Source organism: Bufo bufo, chromosome 4, assembly GCF_905171765.1.
Source record: "Bufo bufo chromosome 4, aBufBuf1.1, whole genome shotgun sequence".
Taxonomy (NCBI): domain Eukaryota; kingdom Metazoa; phylum Chordata; class Amphibia; order Anura; family Bufonidae; genus Bufo; species Bufo bufo.
In genome coordinates this window covers 230,115,378-230,138,646 of record NC_053392.1, presented here as the reverse complement: position 1 = coordinate 230,138,646, position 23,269 = coordinate 230,115,378, and the positions used below count along the sequence as shown (strand labels likewise).

The following is a 23,269-nucleotide window of genomic DNA, read 5'->3' as shown; positions in this document are numbered from 1 at the left end:
TGATAATCTACAGTACAAGTCTGAAAATTTTCATTAGAAGATGGTTATTTTGAAATCACTTATGGCAATCACTAACTTGACATAGTGGGTGGTCTGTTCTGCTCTCAATCTAGGGCATATGGGTACATACACACCTATTTAATTGCGGTTTTTAATTGCAGTCATTCAGGAAATAGTTTATTGCTTTAAAGAAAATCCAGAAAAAAATCCAAAAACCCATGGAGCTACCAATACTCATACTCACGGCATTTCAATTCCTATATTTTTTTTTTTTCATAATTTCAATTACTTGAAAAGAATCAAGATCTTTAATAAATTATAGTAGTATTCCCATCTTAGCCATTTATGGTTGAGATCAGAATACCTCTCCTATGCAGCATCCGGAGGTGACCATGGTCATGGAAACATCATGCTTTGCTACACTGTCTCTATAATTCGAAAATAGGTGAATGGGATGCTGTCTTTATAGTTTTCATAGCTTTGCTGTGCTATACTGTTTTTTATAAATCCAGCCATCTCTTGCTGGTTTATTAGATTTATATAGTGATCTCAGCCATTAATAGTTGATAATACCCTTTTAATATTGGCTCATAATCAGGTCATTTGGAGCTGTAATCTATTAAATACATTTCAGAGCCTTCAGCGGAAAAGAACATTGCTGCTCTCAAATGGAGCACTGATATAGGGGGCAATTATTATAAAAAAGTCTAAAAGCTTTGAAATTGTTCTGTAATGCTCTTAGAAAGTAAACTGTATTCTCTATTGACTTGCAGCACTGAAGTGTCCTCCAAACAGTCACTATGAACAATGTGGAACTGCCTGCCCAGCTACCTGCGTCAACCCAGGAGCCCCATCCACCTGTACTCTGCCGTGTACTGAATCCTGTATATGTGATCCAGGTTTTGTCCTTTATGGCAATAAATGTGTTCCAGATGACAAATGCGGATGCTGGGATGATGATAAGTATCATCCTGTAGACTCAGAATTCTGGACAGATGATACTTGTTCCATAAAATGCAAATGTCCATCAGCTGGGAGTGGCCTAGTGTGTAGCCCTGACTCTTGTCCCAGCAACCAGTATTGTGGAATTTCAAATGGTGTACCTGGTTGCCACTACTTCACATATGGAGTTTGTCGTGTTCATAATGATCCTCATTATGACACTTTTGACAGACTGAATCACAACTTTATGGGTCTATGCACATACACGCTTGCAAAACTTTGCAACAATACTTCTTCTCCACAGTATTTCAATATTCAAGCCAAAAATGAACACCGTGGAGATCCCACTGTGTCATTTGTGAAGCATGTTCTTGTAGAAGTTTATGGCCAAAAAGTTCAAATGGTGAAAAATGAAGTAGATCGTGTTTTGGTAAGTATTTTATCATTCCAGATTCAAATGTACAGGACTTTAAAATATGTCCAAATATTTTTCTTTTTGAGGAATTATGAAGTAAACAATGACACATTTTTCTAGGAAGTTGTAGCTGAAATTAAAGGGTTTGCTCCATCTTAACATTTATGGAATCTTGATATGCCATAAATGTCAGATAGGTGATGGTCCCACCTCTGGGATCCACTTCTATCTCTAGAGGGGAGCTCCCTAAGCAAAGAGAGAGCAGCTGCGCAACACTATCCACTAACACAGTTTTCAGGAATTTTGATAGCAGTGAATGGAAAGGATGCCACTCATGCATCGTGTGCTCTCCTTCACTTGGACGGCCCATTCTGGAGATAGAAGTGGGACCCACACCTAACTGACATTTATGGCATATCCTAGAGATATATAGGTGAAACTCGAAAAATTTGTATATCGTGCAAAAGTCATTTATTTCAGTAAAGCAACTTAAAAGGTGAGACTAATATATGATAGACTCATTACATGCAAAGCGAGATATTTCAAGCCTTTATTTGTTATAATTTGGATGATTATGGCTTACAGCTTATGAAAACCCCAAAGTCACAATCTCAGGTACCCTTTGCTCAGGGGGTATGGATTAATTAGCTGACTAGAGTGTGACACTTTGAGCCGAGAATATTGAACCTTTTCATAATATTCTAATTTTAAGTTGCATTAATGCAACTCCTTTTAATTTGCATCACTGAAATAAATAAACTATTGCACGATATTCTAATTTTTCGAGTTTCACCTGTATATGTCTCTTATATACTCTCTTATATTTATGTCTGCAAAGCTTTGTGAGTACTTCTAACCACATGACTAGCAAATGTATAGCAATATGTACTGCATTCAATGCCAATAAGCCTTCTGGCTATTAACTGCCATTTTTTCATTTGTCTTTTACAAAATCTTAAAACTCATCTTTTTTTTCAATATTTGTAAACATAAAAGGGAAAATAATTAAAAGTACTGAGCATGTAGTGCAGTGTTGCTAACTGATCCTTGTATCTATCTATTGCAGATAGGTGGAGTGATGTGTACTGTCACTTCCGACTGTCTTGTCTGCTATTTCAATTGATGATTATATCAGTTTTCTTTGTTCTATTGCTCTCAATTCACTGCCCATACCCCTGAAGAAGCCTGTGTGATGTTAAGAGAGCAGTAGCACAAAGAAAACTGACAGAATCATCAATTGACAATCAGATCATCAGAATTATCAATTGAAATAGACAAGACGGTGGGAAGTGAGAGTACACATCACTCCACCTACCTGCGGTAGAGAGATACAATGAACAGTGCGCTACATGCTCAGTACTTTTAATCCTTTTCCATTTGATGTTTTGGAATATTAAAATTAAAAAGATAAAACTGGCAGTTAATAGCCAGAAGGCTAATTGATATTCAAAGCTTTGCGAGGGCTTATTTTTGTGTGACAATCTGTTGTTTATACTGATACCATTTTGGGGTGTGTATGACTTTTGGGAAGTGAAGTGATAAAAAAGAAGCAAATTGGCCAATTTTTTTTTCCGTTATGCCATTCATCAAATGGAATAAATATTTTTATATTTTAATAGTATGGGCATTTTTTAGACCCAGTGATGCCTATAACGCTTTTTTTTTGTTTATTTATTTTAATTTTTATTCTGGGGAAGAGGGGAGTGATGTGAATTTTTATATATTTTTTTTAATACTTTTTACAACTTTTGTTAGGCCCCCAAGGGTTCAACAACATGCAATCATCAATCATCATCAAAGTTTATTCCATTGCTGAGTAACAAAATTCAGTATATTCAGTATATATGCCTGCACTACAATATACCAGTTATAGGCCTGGAAGCCTTGTACAGGTTTAGGTCTATTACTACTAAGGAACATCTTCCCTGGTCTCAGTGAAGGGAAAGTGTTCTGGCCTTAGGACCATGTGCTCCCAGGTTTTTTTTAGCACTCAGATGCCATGGTCACATTTGATCACTGCATCTGAGGGGTTAAATGATCCAATCGCAGACATTAGGCCCTGGATCTCTGCTGTATAAAACATGTACTTGAAATGCGGTGGTTGGGAACAGGTTAAGGTTAGACTGTGGAAAATGCTAATTTATGGTAATTTACATTCCTTTTTTTGCAGGTCAATGAAGTCTGGACTACACTTCCAGTCACATTAGTTGGAGGAGCAGTAACTGTCCGATGGACTGGAAAATATGTCAGCCTCCAAACCGATTTTAGGTTGACTGTCTCATATGATGTAGATACCTCTGTGGAGGTGAAACTTCCTAGCAACTTCTCTGGCCTAACATGTGGAATGTGTGGTAACTTTAACAGCCGTAGACAAGATGATTACATGATGCCCAATGGTCTGCAGGCTGCAAACTCTGAACAGCTAGGCCAGAGCTGGATGGTAGAAGATGATGATCCACTTTGTAATCCAGAGGATCCTGAGCCCTCACCACCACCATCCTGCACACCAGAGGCAGATGAACTATATAGAAGTGATGGATTCTGTGGTCTTTTGCTAAGTAAAAATGGTCCTTTCCATTTATGTAATGCTGTCATCAGTCCTGGAGGGTTTGTTGAAAGCTGCGTATTTGACATGTGTGCACTTAATGGAGATCCAGACACTCTCTGCAGTCTATTAGCAGCATATGCTGATGCTTGCCAAAAGGAAGGCATTTCTATAACTTGGAGAAACAGCACATTCTGTCGTAAGTGTCTATTTACCCAAGCATGAATAGAGAATTCAAGTTAGCACCCAGTTGGAATCTCTCATTTTAACGAGACTTTCTCATTTTAGCTCATCCATGTCCCATCAACAGTCACTTTAGCACATGTGCATCCGCCTGTCCTGCGACATGTGTAGAGCCACATCCCACAGGAAACTGCAATTTACCATGTTCTGAAGGATGCGAGTGTGATGCTGGATATGTCATCAGTGGTGGAACTTGTGTTCCTGAGTCACATTGTGGCTGCTTGTATAATGACATTTACTACAAGGTATGTGGAATACTAAAAAGGATTTTACAATTGTGTGTCCAGTGTCCACATTAATCTTAATCACATTTTGTAATGACAGGAAGAGGAACAATTCGTTCACGGTAACTGTGAGAGCCAGTGTACCTGTCACGGAAAAAACAATGTGTCCTGTATACCATTGTCCTGCGCAGAAGATGAAATCTGCAAGGTGCAAGATGGATTACTGGGCTGCTATAAACCAAGCACAGCAATTTGCCACATATATGGAGACCCCCATTATACAACCTTTGACGGAACAGTGCATCACTTCCAGGGAGCTTGTACTTATACTGTGACAGAGACATGTGCTAATACATCACACAGCTTTAGTGTCACCACACGTAATGAGCACAGAGGTAACCCAAGCTGGACGGCCATTAATTCTGTTACTCTGAATGTTAATGGGATAAAGATCTTCATTGGAAAAGACAACATTGTACATGTAAGTACAGCTATCTGTAACCGCTTCTCCAAAGCTATCATGTGAAATTTATAGTATAGTTCTCTTTATGTTGACAGAGAGAGAGAGCTTTTGGGCCCTTCTTAGACTCCAGGACCTATATGTGACAACAATCCTTTGTAAGACCACATCTCAAATATGGGATTCAGTTTTAGGCTCCAGATTCAAAAATCACAATGAGAACCTTCAGGGACAGATAATAAAAAAGATATATAAGAGATGGAAGGTCTTTCTTATTATGAGACCTTACATTTACATGTACTGTATAAATACATGTGTAGTCAATACAAAGAATTGGCGCATAATGTATTCTTTCCAAAGACTTTCCAAAGGACCAGTGGACATTCACTACATTTGGCGGAAAGATGATTTACACATCAATATAGTAAAGGATTCCTCATAGAATACTCAGCTTATGGAAAGCCCTACCCCAAGAAGTAGTAATGGTAGAAACTTTGTCAGCATTTAAAAGCGAAATGCTTATCTAATAGCAAAAACGATAGGCTAGATGCTTATCTAATACCAAATGGCAGCCAGGGTTATAATCAATTCAACAATTAATTGTGTGCAACAAAATTCATTAAGAAATGTTGAACTGTTGGAGGAGATCAGTGACCAGAGCAGCATCATTACAGCAGTAGCAGGTGATTGGTGAGGTGTAGTATTGAGCGAATCGAGCTTTGGATGAAAAATCTATTTGCTCAAAACTTCGTTTTAACGCTGTCTCTGTACAGCATTCAAATGTATGGGCTCCGGCGAAGGAAATTCGTTATCACTGAAGTCTCGCAGGACTTCAGTGAAAAATTTCGAACTTCTATTTTAGAACTTATAAACCATTTTAAAACTTGGATCTGATTTTGGCTTCAATACCATGGTACCAGCCGGTACTGAAGCCAACTTTGGATTTCTGTTTTAAAATGTTTTTCAAGTTTAAAAATTGAATTCTAAAGTTATTCACCAAAGTCTCTTGACTTCAAGGCAGTTATAACGAATTTCACCTCACCGGAGGCCATACATTTTAATGCTGTACGGAGAAGGGTCTCTGTACAGCATTAAAACTAAGTTTTGAGCGAATCGACTTCGGATCTTGGATTGGAAGCTTGAGTCACTCAAAACTAGTGAGGTGAAAAAAGTTGTAATTCTGTACCTGTTTTCAAATCAAATTATTTCCCTTTAACCTATTTGACTAGTAGAAACCCTACAGTTATGCCCCTTCACTACGTTAAGAGTATGACGTAGACTATGGCTTTGAGATGTTAACATTTTCTCTACGTGACTCTTGTTTTTGCTTTTAGGTTAATGATGTGACTGTCACACTTCCTGCTAACGTGTCTGACATAATCATCACACAACATGGTCAATATGTTACAGTCAGCACAAACTTTGGCCTTGAAGTTCAGTTTAATGGTGATCATGAATTGTTTGTGAGAGTGAAAGAGTATTACAAGGGAGCACTATGCGGTTTGTGTGGCTCCTACAATGATAACCGGTTTGATGACTTCACAATACCCGATGGCAGCATTGTAACTAATGTCAATGACTTTGGAAACAGCTGGAGAGTCCCAGATGACGGATGGCCGTAAGTACCTAGTAACTAGCATGAGGTTGGACTTGATGGACCTGTGTCTTTTTCTGGCCTTATTAACTGTAGTTATTTCCACTCAATTACTGTGTTCATTCGATATCTTTTCTGCTGTGATACAACCACCAGTCTAAAGACAAATTAAAGTCCACAAAAGTAGTTGAACCTAAATTGAGTATTCTGGTTAGAGAAAGTTATCCCCTATGAATAGGATAGGGGATAGCTAATAGATCAGTGTGTAACCCTCACAATCAAGGGAACCAACAGCTCCATCCATTTCACTGAGGCTGCCATTCTTGTGATCAATAGAGTTCCTATCAGTAGGACCCCCACCAATCTAATAGTTATTCCCTATCCACTTTCTGTAACTGGAATACTTATTTAACTTGTTTGAACATTTTACTTATACACTAGAGCAGGTATCAGCAACCTTTGGCACCCCAGCTGCTGGGAAACTACAACTCCCAGCATGCACACTTACTCAGCTATTCTTATAATTCCCATAGAAGTGAAAGGAGGATTCTGGGAGTTGTAGTTTCATAATAGCTGGAGTGCCAGAGGTTGCTAATCCCTGCACTAGAGGATGCACAATTAGGATTAAAACATAATAAAAAGCTGTGTTAGATGCTCACCAGAATGCAGTGGTCATTTAGTCTCCCAAACAAGCCATACACACATCATAAAGCACACATGGTCTATGAATCATGATACATGACTTCACTTATCATTTTTATTAGTCTCTGCAAGTAGTTGCTATGTGATTAATAGTCCTTTGCATTTTGCTGCTTAGATGTGATTCCACTCCTCCACCTCCACCAATATGTCCTCCTAATATCCAACAAGAGGCCGAACAGAAGTGCTGGATTATTAGGCAAAATAATGGACCATTCAAACCCTGCCATGCCTTTATCCGCCCCCACCAGTACTATGAGAGCTGCGTGTTTGACCAGTGTGTGACAGGAGGAAATGACGATCTGATATGCAGTGTCCTACAGTCTTATGCTGCAGCTTGTGAATCACTGGGCATTTCCTTAGGGGACTGGATAAATAATACTATTTGTGGTAAATATCCTTCTTGGTTTTCTTTTTTTTATATATATTTTTTTCCTACGTACATTTCCATTTGCTAAACTTTATTGATTTTTCTCACAGATCCAAACAAACCATCAACAACTCCCCCTGCAACAACCACTTCATCTACGCACCCACAACCAGGTACACAGTGAATATCAATGTAATCTGAACAGTGATTCATTATACCAATGAGTAGAGATGAACAAACCAATTCTAAACTTTCTGAATCCATCCGCCACCATATGTTTACCTGTAGTAATATGCAGTATGTTGCTACATGTGTCATTACAAATGCTGTGTTGACATTAAAGAGCTTGATAAGGGTTTTTCAGGGTAATATAATCACTTTTCATTCTGGTTGAACCTATTTAGACCCAAATCTAATTTGACACGTTAATTGTGCAAATGGGACTTAGGCTACTTTAACACCTGCGTTTAGGTGCGGATCCGTCTGGTATCTGCACAGATGGATCCGCACCTATAATGCAAACGCTGGTATCCATTCAGAACGGATCCGTTTGCATTACTCTGTAAAAAAAAAATCTAAGTGTAAGTCAAACGGATCCGTCCTGACTTACATTGAAAGTCAATGGGGGACAGATCTGTTTACAATTGCACCATATTGTGGCAGTGAAAACGGATCCATCCCTATTGACTTACATTGTAAGCCAGGACGGATCCGTTTGGCTCCGCATCGCCAGGCGGACACCAAAACCGTCCGCCTCCCGAGCGGAATGGAGGCGGAACGGAGCCAAACTGATGCATTCTGAACGGATCCTTATCCATTCAGAATGCATTGGGGCTAAACTGATCCGTTTTGGGCCGCTTGTGAGAGCCTTGAAACGGATCTCAGAAACGCCAGTGTGAAAGTAGCCTTAGAACAAATTTCAAGAAATTTGCTTATCTTTACTAATGAATTCTAAACATTAACCAATTTACTCCTTTCTATGATAATGAATGCATTATAATTCCTAATGACAAGTATTAATTCAATACTGCTGTAGCAGAGCTGGTTCTTCAATTTAACTTACCGTAATGTGCTAAGATATTATAGTGTAACCTTTGGGCTTCATGTGAAGCTTATTTTTCTAACTGTATAATTTGACCTGTACTATGTACTATAATTTTATATAATAACCTATCTAAAAAGTCTAAGGCCTCCTGCACACAAACGTATTTTTTTGCGGTCCGCAAAAACGGGTCCCGTTTTTCCGTGATCCGTGACCGTTTTTTCGTCCGTGGGTCTTCCTTGATTTTTGGAGGATCCACGGACATGAAAAAAAAGTCGTTTTGGTGTCCGCCTGGCCGTGCTGAGCCAAACGGATCCGTCCTGAATTACAATGCAAGTCAATGGGGACGGATCCGTTTGACGTTGACACAATATGGTGCCATTTCAAACGGATCCGTCCCCATTGACTTTCAATGTAAAGTCTGGAGTCCCTTTTATACCATCGGATCGGAGTTTTCTCCAATCCGATGGTATATTTTAACTTGAAGCGTCCCCATCACCATAGGAACGCCTCTATGTTAGAATATACTGTCGGATATGAGTTAGATCGTGAAACCTCATTTCCGACAGTATATTCTAACACAGAGGCGTTCCCATGGTGATGGGGACGCTTCTAGTTAGAATATACTACAAACTGTGTACATGACTGCCCCCTGCTGCCTAGCAGCATCCGATCTCTTACAGGGGGCTGTGATCAGCACAATTAACCCTTCAGGTGCCGCACCTGAAGGGGTTAATTGTGCTATCATCTCCCCCTGTAAGAGATCAGGGCTGCCAGGCAGCAGGGGGCAGACCCCCCCTCCCCCCTCCCCAGTTTGAATATCATTGGTGGCCAGTGCAGCCCCCCCCCTTCCTCCCTCTATTGTAATAATTCCTTGGTGGCACAGTGTGCGCCCCCCCGCCCCCCCCCCCTTCCTCCCTCTATTGTAATAATTCCTTGGTGGCACAGTGTGCGGCCTCCCATCTAGCCCCCCCCCCCCCCCTCATTGGTGGCAGCGGGTTACTAGCAGTAGTGATTCATACTTACCTGGGAGCTGCGATTTCTGCTTCCGGCCGGGAGCTCCTCCTACTGGTAAGTGACAGTTCATTTAGCAATGACACTTACCAGTAGGTGGAGCTCCCGGCCGGACACGAACATCGCAGCAGCCGGCCCGGTAAGTATGAATCTTCTACTATTGTACTATTGCTAAGTAACCATGGCAACCAGCGTCCTGGTTGCCATGGTTACCGATCGGAGCCCCAGCGATTAAACTGGGACTCCGATCGGAACTCCGCTGCCACCAATGATGGGGGGGGGGGGGGAGATGGGAGGCCGCACACTGGCCACCAATGTTGTTAATGCTATAGAGGGAGGGGGGGGGGCGATGGGGGGCGCACACTGTGCCACCAACGAATTATTACAATAGAGGGAGGGAGGGGGGGGCGCACACTGTGCCACCAACGAATAATTACAATAGAGGGAGGGGGGGGGCCGCACTGGCCACCAATGATATTTAAACTGGGGAGGGGGGGGGAAGGGTCTGCCCCCTGCTGCCTGGCAGCCCTGATCTCTTACTGAGGGCCGTGATCAGCACAATTAACCCCTTCAGGTGCCGCACCTGAAGGGGTTAATTGTGCTGATCACGGCCCCCTGTAAGAGATCGGGTGCTGCCAGGCAGCAGGGGGCAGTCTTGTACACAGTTTGTAGTGTATTCTAACTAGAAGCGTCCCCATCACCATGGGAACGCTTCTGTGTTAGAATATACTGTCGGAAATGAGGTTTCACGATCTAACTCATATCCGACAGTATATTCTAACATAGAGGCGTTCCTATGGTGATGGGGACGCTTCAAGTTAAAATATACCATCCGGACACGGATGCCAATCTTGTGTGCATCCGTGTTCTTTCACGGACCCATTGACTTGAATGGGTCCGTGAACCGTTGGCCGTGAAAAAAATAGGACAGGTCATATTTTTTTCACGGCCAGGAAACACGGATCACGGATGCGGCTGCAAAACAGTGCATTTTCCGATTTTTCCACGGACCCATTGAAAGTCAATGGGTCCGTGAAAAAAAGCGGAAAACGGCACAACGGCCACGGGTGCACACAACGTTCGTGTGCAGGAGGCCTAAGTCAAAATGGATCCGTCTTGACTTACATTGAAAGTCAATGGGGGACGGATCCGTTTTCAATTGCACAAGTCAATTGCACAAGTCAGTGAAAACGGATCCGTCCCCATTCACTTACATTGTAAGTCAGGACGGATCCGTTTGGCTCCTCATTGCCAGGCGGACATCAAAACGCTGCAAGCAGCGTTTTGGTGTCTGCATCCAGAGCGGAATTGAGGCTGAACGGAGCCAAACTGATGCATTCTGAACGGATCCATATCCATTCAGAATGCATTGGGGCTGAACTGATCCGTTTTGAACCGTTTGTGAAATCCCTGAAACAGATCTCACAAACGTAATTCAAAACGCCAGTGTGAAAGTAGCCTTACTAAAATAGAATGCAAAATGTTGCTGAATATCCTGCACTTTCTTAATCAGCCCATCTAGTACTTCAAACATCAAGAAATATTAGGCTCTATTTTACCAATAAGTACCTAATGAAGAATTGTACTCTATATCGTTGTACTACCGTATTTGTGACCTGGACTTTCAAAACATCACAGATTTAATAATGCAATTATTTTTTTTTTAGGCTCAACTACAGTAACAACCCCATCAGCAACTCCAACAAATACACCACCACCAACTCCAACAACTGTAACAGCAACAACTCAAACAACTACACCACCACCAACTCCAACAACTGTAACAATAATGACTCCAACAACTACACCACCAACAACTCCAACAACTGTAACAGCAACAACTCCAACAACTACACCACCACCAACTCCAACAACTGTAACAATAACTACTTCAACAACTACACCACCACCAACTCCAACAATTGTAACAACTACTCCAATAACTGTAACAACAACTACTCCAAAAACTACACCACCACCAACTCCAACAATTGTAACTACTCCAACAACTGTAACAACAACGACTCCAAAAACTACACCACCATTAACTCCAACAACTGTAACAATAACGACTCCAACAACTACACCACCACCGACTCCAACAATTGTAACAACTACTCCAACAACTGTAACAACAACGACACCAACAACTACAACTACTACAATCACCACTACTACTGCTACAACACCTGAAAGTAAGTTTCATAAGTTTGAGAAAGATGTGCTCTGAGCGAACTGAAGAACAGTAATGTTTTCTGCAGTCAGTAGATGATTCTGTGATGCTATGGAGTTTACAATAAGTTATTGAAGAATTTTACAAAATGATTAATTTACAATCAAAATATCAAAACATATTTAATAGTATGCACTTTTGCCCAGTTTCACACATTTTCACACCTGAATATTTTGGTCATTATTAGTGTTGGGCGAGCATGCTCGGCCGAACACTAGTTCGGCTTGAGTATCGCAATGCTCGGCACATCACGGTGTTCGGCCCATTTCCGCAAGTCATCGACAGCTTCTGCCAGTCTGGCAACGCTGCAGCAGCTCTTGCAATTGCCAGCTCACTGACTGTTGTGCGACGTGAGCACGCGCTGGAACTTGACGTTCCACATGTTGGCCAGGCTTTGTGAGCAGCATATTGCAGTAGTGGAATACCAGCTGCAACATGGTTGTCGCCTTTGCAGTCAACTTCTGCTCCTCACAAGCGACGAGTGGGCATTGATGTCTGACCTCTGTGAGGTTTTACGCAACTTTGAGGAATCAACACAGATTTGCACATTTTTGGCCGAATATTCACCATAAATTCGCAAATTCATTATTTACTTGATTGCAAAAATTGGCAATGTAATATATTCTCGATAAAAATTCGCGATCAACACTAAGGGGTAGGCAACTTTCCTATTGGTTGCTAGGGATGTTGCTAAGTGCAAATATTTGCAATAAATTTGCGATAAATTCTCTATTAGAATATTCGCGAACAACACTATTCCTAAATACGAATATATAGCACTATATTCTAAATAATTGCAAATTCTCGAAGAAATTTGCGATTCGAATATTCTCACTCAACACTATCCGCTACAGAGGGTAGTACCCATGGACGTTTTATTCCATCTGTTCAGCGTGGATGGGTAGAAGAGGAGGATGAGTATATTGAGAGTCATCCTCTTGATGAGGACAGTGAAGTCTTGTCTGTTGGGACTCTGGCACACATGGCTGACTTTATGTTAGGCTGCCTTTCCCGTGCCCCTCGCGTTGTAAGCATTTTTGCCAACACGATTACTGGTTGTTCACCCTTCTCGACCCCCGCTACAAAGAGAACTTCTCATCTCTCATTCCTGTGGTGGAGAGGACGAGCAAAATAGTGCAATACCAGAAGGTCCTTGTGGAAAAATTGCTCCAAAAATTTCCAGCTGACAACGCTGGCTGCAGAGTATGTAGTTCCTTGGCCAACCAAGGAGGGGAGATGAGGGGAGCTCTCAGCAGTTCCAACAGAGGCAAGGCAACACTCTCCAAGGCCTGGGACAGTTTTATGACACCCCGCCACCACCCTCAACCTGATGTGCAGCTAGTGTCAAAAGGAGGGAAACATTTCGGAAATTGGTGAAGGAGTACGTAGCAGACCGTATCCGTGTCCTCAGTGATCCCTGTGTGCCTTACAACTATTGGGTGTCCAAGCTGGACACGTGGCACGAACTGGCGCTCTACGTCTTTGAGGTGCTGGCCTGCCCCGCCGCCAGAGTTTTGTCAGAGCGGGAATTTAGTGCTGCTGGGGGCATAATGACTGATAAGCGCATCCACCTGTCAACTGAAAATGCTGACCGGTTGACTCTTATAAAAATTAACAAGACCTGGATTGCCCCTGACTTCTCCACTCCACCAAAGTGGCTGAGGAAAGTGGCTGAACATAAAGGCACTCTAAATGTTGCTTTTATGGTGTATTGAATACACTGTACTCCCATGCACTCCTTCCACCACTAGTGATTTTGTAGAATATTCGTCATATATTTGCGAATTCAAGAATTCGAGATTATTTTATTGAATGCGAAAAATCTGCAATGTAAAAATCACGTAATGCGAATTCGTAATGATAAATACAGGTATGGGTCACTTTGGCAAAAATTTTCAAGCTGCTAGAAGTTTCATGAGTTTCATGAGACTGGAGAAAATGGTTGGCACGGCAGAACATTACAATAGCTTTATATGCAGATAGAGTGAAGTGCTCCAATATATTCGCGATTGCGCTAATCGGCAGTGATTAGAATATTTTTTCGCACTATGTGCAACTTCACATTTTAGCAATATTTGCGAATTCTCGAAGTGGCGATATTCGCGATAAAAATTTGCTATTCGAATATTCGCGCTCAACACTATCCACCACTAAAAAGGGTATATGGTTCAATATCCCTTTTCTAGTCCTCCTCCATCATGTCAACATGCCTATTTGGCTGCCGTCGCTCCTAATGTTTTAGAGGGTCAGCTCAGCAGCGGGCCCTCACCCATAATATTTTAGAGGGTCACCAGCAGGCCCTCACCCACACATTTTCTTAGATGGTCAGCTCGGCATCAGGCCCTCGCCCACAAAATTTTTTAGATCGGCAGCAGGTCCTCGCCCACAATTTTTTTTAGATGGTCAGCTCGACAACAGGCCCTCGCCCACAAAATTTTTTACATGGTCAGCTTGGCAGCAGGCCCTCACCCCTAATATTTTAACGGTTCACCAGCAGGCCCTTGCTCCTAATGTTTTTGAGGGTCACCAGCAGACCCTTGCTCCTAATGTTTTTGAGGGTCACCAGCAGGCCATCAATCATAATGTTTCAAGGGTGTGAATGATGCCCTTCTTTATGTGTAATAAAAGGTGTTTAGAAGTGCCGTTTCTTTGTAATTTTTGGCAGCCCTTTCACTTAGTGCATAGGCTTTATGATTGTAGGAGTCCCACAATCTGAACAATTGTACCACAATGTGAATGAGGCCCTCCTTTATGTGATATATAGGTTGTATCGGAGCGCCTCTTCCTTGTAATTTTTGGCAGCACTTGCACTTTATATACAAGCAAATATACAGGAAAGAATGTTTCCTAACAATTTTACCTCTAAAATCGATTTTATCTTCGGTTTTGTTCGTATTATTGTCAGTCTATAAAAGTGGCGTACTACTCGGACAACATCATTCCCAGCAGCGACCTGGGAGTCCAAGATGCATCCAGATATCCTCCCCATGCAGTTCCCGAACCATTTCAGTTCAAACAACGGTTGTGTGCATGAGGCCTAAAAATGCCATAAAATAAATCATAAAGGATGCCAGCATTGCAGTTTTTGTGATCAGAAAGTCAGATGTATCCCCTTCCCCAAATAAGTGATCCTACAAATAACAAGGCCTCATACAGTTCAGTGAACAGAAAAGTAAAAATAATATGGGCTTTGAAAAAAAGCACTGCAGAAGTTAAATGCTTTGGCCAAAATTATTATAAGGTCATTATTGGATTGGACGAATTACTTGCTATTGAAGTCTACTCCAAAACTGTCCTCCATGTTTAAGTATATTTTAATAAGAAAGCCCCCTTTTTATATATATGTAACCAAAATTTATTATGCGTGTTGTACATTTCAGGTTCTACTCAAACAACAACGATCGCAACTCCTTTTGTGCCAACAGATTCTGGTATGTTTCCAGAGTAATTTATCATATGCCATAATCTTAGTGTATAAAGGTCCCACTATTGTTAAGATACAGTAACTCAAAGGCTTGGATTGGGCGTGCAGTGGAGCTAAATAGCCTTAGACATAATTTGAAAGGTTTGATAATTTTATTGTATTATATAATTGTATTTCATGCTTTTAAATGCAAGCCTGCGTTAGCCTACAGGTAATGTTTCCTGAAAACCTACTTTGAAGTCTTCTGCAATTACGTATAGTGCACAATCCCATACCCCCCAACATTTGAGGGAGGTCTACTGTTTGTTCCCATAAGTCACATTTTTTTCAAGCATTACCTTTATGTACAATAATAATGAAAACATTTTATATTTTAATACTTTTCTTTCATTGATTTTAACTATGAAATGTTTGTCTGTTGTTAGAATTACCTGTATTTAGATTAACAAATGACTTAATACTAATTACATAATTATATATAAAATATTTTTTTTTCATTAGGTATTTGTGAAGTTAGTGGAGATCCACACTACTACACCTTTGATAATCAGGTTCACAACTTTATGGGCACTTGTACTTACACTCTATCTAAACTCTGTGAAGATGAAAGCAGCCTAACAGACTTCAACGTGGAAGCAGCAAATGAGAACAGAGGAGGCAACACCAGAGTCTCATATGTGAAATATGTAAATGTATATGTCTATGCACACAAGATTACACTCGAGAAAAACAGAGTAGTCAAGGTCAGTTCCTAACAAATATATATATATATATATATATATATAGTAATTGGTTTTAAGTAATTGTGTCTCTAGTTTTTCTTAGTAGAACTTAATGGAATATTACTATAGATTCTAAGTGTTCTTTTAGGACTGTATCAACTGATACTAAATCAAAACAGTTACATTTTTATGTTCAGTATAAGCAATATAGGTTCAAGCAGTCATAGGACTAGACCAACTTACAGATTCTCAGATTTGATAGAATATTGGTTTTCTTAATTATGATATTAAAACCTGTATGCCGTTTTATCTCCTTAAATACTGTAGCTGTCAAAATGAAAGCAACAGGCTTTTCAAAAGACAATTGGGGAGAATTATCAAAACTGGTGTAAAGGAAAACTGGCTTAGTTGCCCACAGCAACCAATTAGATTCCACCTTTCATTTTTGACAGCTCATTACTCTAGTTTTAATAAATCTACCCCAGTGTATTGTAAATCTTTGTGCATTTTATAAACTGGACATCTCTAAGGCATATGGCAGCCAATAAATTTGTCTTTAGTAAGACATTAAAAGCTTTCTAGAGCACTGAATTTAACATTCTGTTGTAATACAGTTTCCAAGGCCCAAAAAAGACAAAGTACAATGCAAAGAGAAAATGTCTCCACCAGAGTACAATAAAAAAAAAAACACACAAGGAAGTTGTAGAGGGAATGTCAAGCACTGAAAGCTACTGAGTTATAAATACTATAGTTATTTAAGGGAATTTCAATCTATATTCATGCCAGAAAATTGGAAAAGTGCATTTGTGATTCAAACACACTATTATGGAAAACAACTCAATGGGCAATGCATTACCTTACTGCAAAAATCTAGTAGTATAATAATATAACACAGTAGTATGACAATATGAGCCTGTAATATACACTGCTCAAAAAAATAAAGGGAACACAAAAATAACACATCCTAGATCTGAATTAATTAAATATTCTTCTGAAATACTTTGTTCTTTACATAGTTGAATGTGCTGACAACAAAATCACACAAAAATAAAAAAATGGAAATCAAATTTTTCAACCCATGGAGGTCTGGATTTGGAGTCACACTCAAAATTAAAGTAGAAAAACACACTACAGGCTGATCCAACTTTGATGTAATGTCCTTAAAACAAGTCAAAATGAGACTCAGTAGTGTGTGTGGCCTCCACGTGCCTGTATGACCTCCCTACAACGCCTGTGCATGCTCCTGATGAGGTGGCGGATGGTCTCCTGAGGGATCTCCTCCCAGACCTGGACTAAAGCATCTGCCAACTCCTGGACAGTCTGTGGATAGAGCAAGACATGATGTCCCAGATGTGCTCAATTGGATTCAGGTCTGGGGAACGGGCAGGCCAGTCCATAGCATCAATGCCTTCGTCTTGCAGGAACTGCTGACACACTCCAGCCACATGAGGTCTGCATTGTCTTGCATTAGGAGGAACCCAGGGCCAACAGCACCAGCATATGGTCTCACAAGGGGTCTGAGGATCTCATTTCGGTACCTAATGGCAGTCAGGCTACCTCTGGCGAGCACATGGAGGGCTGTGCGGCCCTCCAAAGAAATGCCACCCCACACCATTACTGACCCAATGCCAAACCGGTCATGCTGGAGGATGTTGCAGGCAGCAGAACATTCTCCTTGGCGTCTCAAGACTCTGTCACGTCTGTCACATATGCTCATTGTGAACCTGCTTTCATCTGTGAAGAGCACAGGGCGCCAGTGGCGAATTTGCCAATCTTGGTGGTCTGTGGCAAATGCCAAACGTCCTGCACGGTGTTGGGCTGTAAGCACAACCCCCACCTGTGGACGTTGGGCCCTCATATAACCCTCATGGGTCTGTTTCTGACCGTTTGATCAGACACATGCACATTTGTGGCCTGCTGGAGGTCATTTTGCAGGGCTCTGGCAGTGCTCCTCCTGTTCCTCCTTGCACAAAGGCGAAGTTAGCGGTCCTGCTGCTGGGTTGTTGCCCTCCTACGGCCTCCTCCACGTCTCCTGATGTACTGGCCTGTCTCCTGGTAGCGCCTCCATGCTCTGGACACTACGCTGACAGACACAACAAACCTTCTTGCCACAGCTCGCATTGATGTGCCATCCTGGATAAGCTGCACTACCTGAGCAACTTGTGTGGGTTGTAGACTCCGTCTCATGCTACCACTAGAGTGAAAGCACCGCCAGCATTCAAAAGTGACCAAAACATCAGCCAGGAAGCATAGGAACTGAGAAGTGGTCTGTGGTCACCACCTGCAGAACCACTCCTTTATTGGGTGTGTCTTGCTAATTGCCTATAATTTCAACCTGTTGTCTATTCCATTTGCACAACAGCATGTGAAATTGATTGTCACTCAGTGTTGCTTCCTAAGTGGACAGTTTGATTTCACAGAAGTGTGATTGACTTGGAGTTACATTGTGTTGTTTAAGTGTTCCCTTTATTTTTTTGAGCAGTGTATAATATCAGATGGCCACATTAGCACTGAGTCCTTTCAGTGCATAAAAATCATTGGGCCCTATAGCAAGAATCTGAATTGGGGCCCCATGTGCGGATGCACCAGATCTGGCAATACCATGGTTTACATTGTTGTTCTACTATGGCAGAGCAGAACAGTGAATGCCACTAGTGCACATGTGTACAAAGCCTAATATACTGTACACATCAGCTGCTGCAGAACATCATAATAGTGAAAAGAGAACTACAAGTCTCATCATGACCATTTTAGGCCTGTTTCACACTGCCGGCTGTAGTTCCAGCAAGTTGTTTCAGCTTTCTGGGTACAAAGGGGCCGACGGGCACTCCAATAACCTCTACCAGTGCCGGATATGGAGAGCTTTGGCAGGTTGTCTTCTGCCAGAACAGTTGTCTGGAACTACTGACAGCAGTGTAAAACCTGCCAGCAGGTGTAATAACAGGCATTACCAGACTGTTATTGTAGGGCATCAGTGAACTTTTTTTTAAAGTCTAAAGATTAAAATGTATCCATAAAATGTATTCATAAAATAGTTATATTTTTATAGGTTAATGGACAGACAGTGACACTGCCAATTCAGCTGCCACCTGATGTAGATGTATTCATCAGTGGTACCAATGTTATGGTAACAACAGGCTTTGGATTGATAGTGAAGTTTGATGGGAACCATAAAGTCCAAGTATCCATCCCAGGAAACTACTCTGGTAAAGTCTGTGGACTTTGTGGAAATTTCAACGGCAATGCCAAAGATGATTTCCTAAATCCGGATGGTGTATTAGAACCAAATTCAAACAGCCTTGGAAACAGTTGGCAGGTTGATAATGACACAAGGTACCCCATTTTCTTTTGATAATGACACAAGGTACTCCATTTTCTTACTGAGCAGACCAGTAATATATATTCATTGGTTTCTTTTAAAGATGTACTCCAGGAGTTGACCATCCATCTAATTGTACCGATGACGATAAAAACAACATTGTCAGCAATGGCTTCTGTGGAATTATCACTGATAAGGAGGGTCCATTCAAAAATTGCCATAATGTTATCAATCCTCTAGTATACTTTGATAACTGTGTATATGATTTGTGTGAAACCAACCTGGATAAGGAAATATTGTGTGATAGCCTTCAAGCTTATGCTGAGTCCTGTCAGTCTAATGGTGTTACAATAGAAGCTTGGAGAAATGACACTTTCTGTCGTAAGTAGATTCCATCTTTTATCACTTTTACATTCTACATATGCAGATCAGTTATTATTGGAACTACCTTGAATAGGCGCATCAAATGTGTGGGAAATTTTTAATCTACTGCAATACGTCTAAGTTAAAATATTCATAATCTTCACTGGAAACAATCATTTCACATCAATGAAATTCTGTTGATAATCTACAAGTCTGAAAATTTTCATTAGAAGATGGTTATTTTGAAATCACTTAGAGCAATCACTAACTTGACATAGTGGGTGGTCATTCAGGAAATAGTTTATTGCTTTAAAGAAATTCCAGAAAAAAATCCAAAAACCCATGGAGCTACCAATACTCATACTCACGGCATTTCAATTCCTATAGTTTTTTTTTCATAATTTCAATTACTTGAAAAGAATCAAGATCTTTAATAAATTATAGTGGTATTCCCATCTTAGCCATTTATGGTTGAGATCAGAATACCTCTCCTATGCAGCATCCAGAGGTGACCATGGTCATGGAAACATCAGGCTTTGCTACACTGTCTCCATAATTCGAAAATAGGTGAATGGTATGCTGTCTTTATAGTTTTCATAACTTTGCTGTGCTATACTGTTTTTTATAAATCCAGCCATCTCTTGCTGGTTTATTAGATTTATATAGTGATCTCAGCCATTAATAGTTGATAATACCCTTTTAATATTGGCTCATAATCAGGTCATTTGGAGCTGTAATCTATTAAATACATTTCAGAGCCTTCAGCGGAAAAGAACATTGCTGCTCTCAAATGGAGCACTGATATAGGGGGCAATTATTATTAAAAAGTCTAAAAGCTTTAAAATTGTTCTGTAATGCTCTTAGAAAGTAAACTGTATTCTCTATTGACTTGCAGCACTGAAGTGTCCTCCAAACAGTCACTATGAACAATGTGGAACTGCCTGCCCAGCTACCTGCGTCAACCCAGGAGCCCCATCCACCTGTACTCTGCCGTGTACTGAATCCTGTATATGTGATCCAGGTTTTGTCCTTTATGGCAATAAATGTGTTCCAGATGACAAATGCGGATGCTGGGATGATGATAAGTATCATCCTGTAGACTCAGAATTCTGGACAGATGATACTTGTTCCATAAAATGCAAATGTCCATCAGCTGGGAGTGGCCTAGTGTGTAGCCCTGACTCTTGTCCCAGCAACCAGTATTGTGGAATTTCAAATGGTGTACCTGGTTGCCACTACTTCACATATGGAGTTTGTCGTGTTCATAATGATCCTCATTATGACACTTTTGACAGACTGAATCACAACTTTATGGGACTATGCACATACACGCTTGCAAAACTTTGCAACAATACTTCTTCTCCACAGTATTTCAATATTCAAGCCAAAAATGAACACCGTGGAGATCCCACTGTGTCATTTGTGAAGCATGTTCTTGTAGAAGTTTATGGCCAAAAAGTTCAAATGGTGAAAAATGAAGTAGATCGTGTTTTGGTAAGTATTTTATCATTCCATATTCAAATGTACAGGACTTTAAAATATGTCCAAATGTTTTTCTTTTTGAGGAATTATGAAGTAAACAATGACACATTTTGCTAGGAAGTTGTAGCTGAAATTAAAGGGTTTGCTCCATCTTAACATTTATGGAATCTTGATATGCCATAAATGTCAGATAGGTGATGGTCCCACCTCTGGGATCCACTTCTATCTCTAGAGGGGAGCTCCCTAAGCAAAGAGAGAGCAGCTGCGCAACACTATCCACTAACACAGTTTTCAGGAACTTTGATAGCAGTGAATGGAAAGGATGCCACTCATGCATCGTGTGCTCTCCTTCACTTGGACGGCCCATTCTGGAGATAGAAGTGGGACCCACACCTAACTGACATTTATGGCATATCCTAGAGATATATATGTGAAACTCGAAAAATCTGTATATCGTGCAAAAGTTATATATTTCAGTAAAGCAATTTAAAAGGTGAAACTAACATATAAGATAGACTCATTACATGCAAAGCGAGATATTTCAAGCCTTTATTTGTTATAATTTGGATGATTATGGCTTACAGCTTATGAATACCCCAAAGTCACAATCTCAGGTACCCTTTGCTCAGGGTGTACAGATTATTTAGCTGACTAGAGTGTGACACTTTGAGCCGAGAATATTGAACCTTTTTATAATATTCTAATTTTAAGCTGCATTAATGCAACTCCTTTTAATTTGCATCACTGAAATAAATGAACTATTGCACGATATTCAAATTTTTCGAGTTTCACCTGTATATGTCTCTTATATACTCTCTTATATTTATGTCTGCAAAGCTTTGTGAGTACTTCTAACCACATGACTCTAGCAAATGTATAGCAATATGCACTGCATTCAATGCCAATAAGCCTTCTGGCTATTAACTGCCACTTTTATCATTTGACTTTTACAAAATCTTAAAACTCATCTTTTTTTTCAATATTTGTAAACATAAAAGGGAAAAGAATTAAAAGTACTGAGCATGTAGTGCAGTGTTGCTAACTGATCCTTGTATCTATCTATTGCAGATAGGTGGAGTGATGTGTACTGTCACTTCCGACTGTCTTGTCTGCTATTTCAATTGATGATTATATCAGTTTTCTTTGTTCTATTGCTCTCAATTCACTGCCCATACCCCTGAAGACGCCAGGAATCTGAGCAACATGTCGGTGGGGGAGGGGGGGGGGGCAGAGAGTGAATGTGTGTGATGTTAAGAGAGCAGTAGCACAAAGAAAACTGACAGAATCATCAATTGACAATCAGATCATCAGAATTAGCAATTTAAATAGACAAGACGGTGGGAAGTGAGAGTACACATCACTCCACCTACCTGCGGTAGAGAGATACAATGAACAGTGCGCTACATGCTCAGTACTTTTAATCCTTTTCCATTTGATGTTTTGGATTTTGAAATTAAAAAGATAAAACTGGCAGTTAATAGCCAGAAGGCTAATTGGTATTCAAAGCTTTGCGAGGGCTTATTTTTGTGTGACAATCTGTTGTTTATACTGATACCATTTTGGGGTGTGTATGACTTTTGGGAAGTGAAGTGATAAAAAAGAAGCAAATTGGGCATTTTTTTTTTCCATTATGCCATTCATCATATGGAATAAATATTTTTAGATTTTAATAGTATGGGCATTTTTTAGACCCAGTGATGCCTATAACGCTTTTTTTTTTGTTTATTTATTTTAATTTTTATTCTGGGAAAGAGGGGGGTGATATTTTTATATATATTTTTTTAATACTTTTTACAACTTTTGTTAGGCCCCCAAGGGTTTAACAACATGCAATCATCAATCATCATCAAAGTTTATTCCATTGCTGAGTAGCAAAATTCAGTATATTCAGTATATATGCCTGCTCTACAATATACCAGTTATAGGCCTGGAAACCTTGTACAGGTTTAGGTCTATTACTACTAAGGAACATCTTCCCTGGTCTCAGTGAAGGGAAAGTGTTCTGGCCTTAGGACCATGTGCTCCCAGGTTTTTTTTAGCACTCAGATGCCATGGTCACATTTGATCACTGCATCTGAGGGGTTAAATGATCCAATCGCAGACATTAGGCCCTGGATCTCTGCTGTATAAAACATGTACTTGAAATGCGGTGGTTGGGAACAGGTTAAGGTTAGACTG

General features: G+C 40.5%; 1 protein-coding gene across 1 annotated transcript in view; it reads left to right on the top strand.

Annotated features, from left to right (window-relative positions):
* Positions 1–23,269, top strand: part of LOC120999131 (IgGFc-binding protein-like) — a 72,665-nt gene that overhangs the window by 20,753 nt on the left and 28,643 nt on the right. Inside the window, exons 8-20 of the mRNA XM_040430003.1 lie at positions 774–1,372; positions 3,528–4,101; positions 4,191–4,390; positions 4,470–4,850; positions 6,164–6,447; positions 7,241–7,512; positions 7,603–7,665; positions 11,216–11,743; positions 15,162–15,212; positions 15,707–15,948; positions 18,977–19,260; positions 19,350–19,627; positions 20,505–21,103. Of these exons, the coding sequence (XP_040285937.1) occupies positions 774–1,372; positions 3,528–4,101; positions 4,191–4,390; positions 4,470–4,850; positions 6,164–6,447; positions 7,241–7,512; positions 7,603–7,665; positions 11,216–11,743; positions 15,162–15,212; positions 15,707–15,948; positions 18,977–19,260; positions 19,350–19,627; positions 20,505–21,103 (4,355 nt within the window). The remainder of the gene's footprint in view (positions 1–773; positions 1,373–3,527; positions 4,102–4,190; positions 4,391–4,469; positions 4,851–6,163; positions 6,448–7,240; positions 7,513–7,602; positions 7,666–11,215; positions 11,744–15,161; positions 15,213–15,706; positions 15,949–18,976; positions 19,261–19,349; positions 19,628–20,504; positions 21,104–23,269) is intronic.